The sequence below is a fragment of the Drosophila busckii genome, chromosome 3R, assembly GCF_011750605.1.
Source record: "Drosophila busckii strain San Diego stock center, stock number 13000-0081.31 chromosome 3R, ASM1175060v1, whole genome shotgun sequence".
Lineage (NCBI taxonomy): Eukaryota > Metazoa > Arthropoda > Insecta > Diptera > Drosophilidae > Drosophila > Drosophila busckii.
Window position 1 is genome coordinate 8,168,593 of NC_046607.1, and position 1,420 is coordinate 8,170,012.

The window sequence follows — 1,420 nt, forward strand, 5'->3', positions numbered from 1 at the left end:
ACCCTAACCGATAGCAAAATGATTTTAATGTGAAAGACAGCGTAATAGCTAAAGTTTCAAAACTTTATTCTTTGTAGTAAGTTTTATAGCCAATCATCATCCTCTGGCATTACATCTGACGAATATGTATACTTTCTAGACTTAGGTTTTACATTATCCCCAATTAGTATGAAATTTCTGCCAGTTGTTGTTAAAATTACTTCTGCTGGAGTTGTTTCATCTTCAATTAAAGTTTTAGTTGTAGTGGTTTCATACTCAAAGAACGGTTCCTCAGTGGTCGTTTGGGATGTATCTGTGGTGCTTTCTGGCCATATCGATGTTGTTGTTTCGAATGCAGATGTTAACATATTTGGCTCCATATTCAGAAATTCAGTTGTAGTTTCTCTTGCTTCATTGGATTCGGTTGTAGAATCTCTATTTTCAGATATAGGCGTGGTAATACCATCTATGTTAAAAGGTATTTCAGTTGTTGAGCTCCATGAAACGGTTGTAGTTTCTTGATTAGCTGTTGTTATTGCTGTGACAGAGTCCACTGGCACTGAATTAGTTGTGGTATATAATTCAGTTGTAGAATCCCATATTTCAGATGTGCTTTCCATGGGAGTAGTTGCTTCAGTGCTGTTTATGAGTGCTGGTAGCTCGCTTGTAGTGCTATAATAGCTATACTCAGTAATTTCCGGCCTGCTTTCATACGGCGTAGTAGTATATTCAAATGCTGTCGGAACTCCTATTATATTCAGCAGGAGTGTTGACACTTCCGGCAGTTCAGTGGTGCTAGTGTATCCATTGGTAGTTGAATAAATAGTAGTAGATTCTATAATTGCTGTAGTTGTCGTTGATTCAATAGTTTCCACATTAGGCTTCACTGTAGTTATCTCTTTAGTTGGGCTGTATGGCTTATATTTCTTGACATTATAAGGCTTATGATTACTTATGTAGTCCTTAGCTGCATTGATCCAATCCTCGCGAGTTTTAATATTACTTAATATAAGGTTCGAACTGCTTGCCATTAAGACTTCACTGCCGATATTCGCAGCATAATGCAATATTATTAAAGCAATTAGTAAAACGTTCATTTTGCTGTTACGTCGTTAAACTGTCAACGCCGACTGATTAAATTGTTGGGAATGTTATGAGAGTTAAATCTATCCTTAGGCTACCTGTTATGCTTCGCAAATTTTACCTGTCCTAATGACCACTAAAAGGTTAACCGGATAATTACTAAGCAGATGGTTTTCGTAAACAAAGCAACAGCAGAGATAATTTAAATATGAGTGGCTCGCGTCTATAAAATATCATGTAGTTGGCAACACTTGTTGAATAACCGATAGTCTTAGTCCGATAACTAAAAAGTTATCCGCGGTATATTTGTGTTTTTTACATACGGTCATACTTGCTCTGAATTCCGCGTTTTTCGGCT

General features: G+C 36.8%; 1 protein-coding gene across 1 annotated transcript; it reads right to left on the reverse strand.

The window, feature by feature from the left end:
• Positions 1–83: 83 nt before the first annotated feature.
• LOC108601581 (cell wall protein SED1) lies at positions 84–1,085 on the reverse strand. The gene has a single exon (XM_017989480.1). The coding sequence runs from the start codon at positions 1,074–1,076 to the stop codon at positions 84–86; it is 993 nt and encodes a 330-aa protein (XP_017844969.1). The 5' UTR covers positions 1,077–1,085.
• Positions 1,086–1,420: the final 335 nt, after the last annotated feature.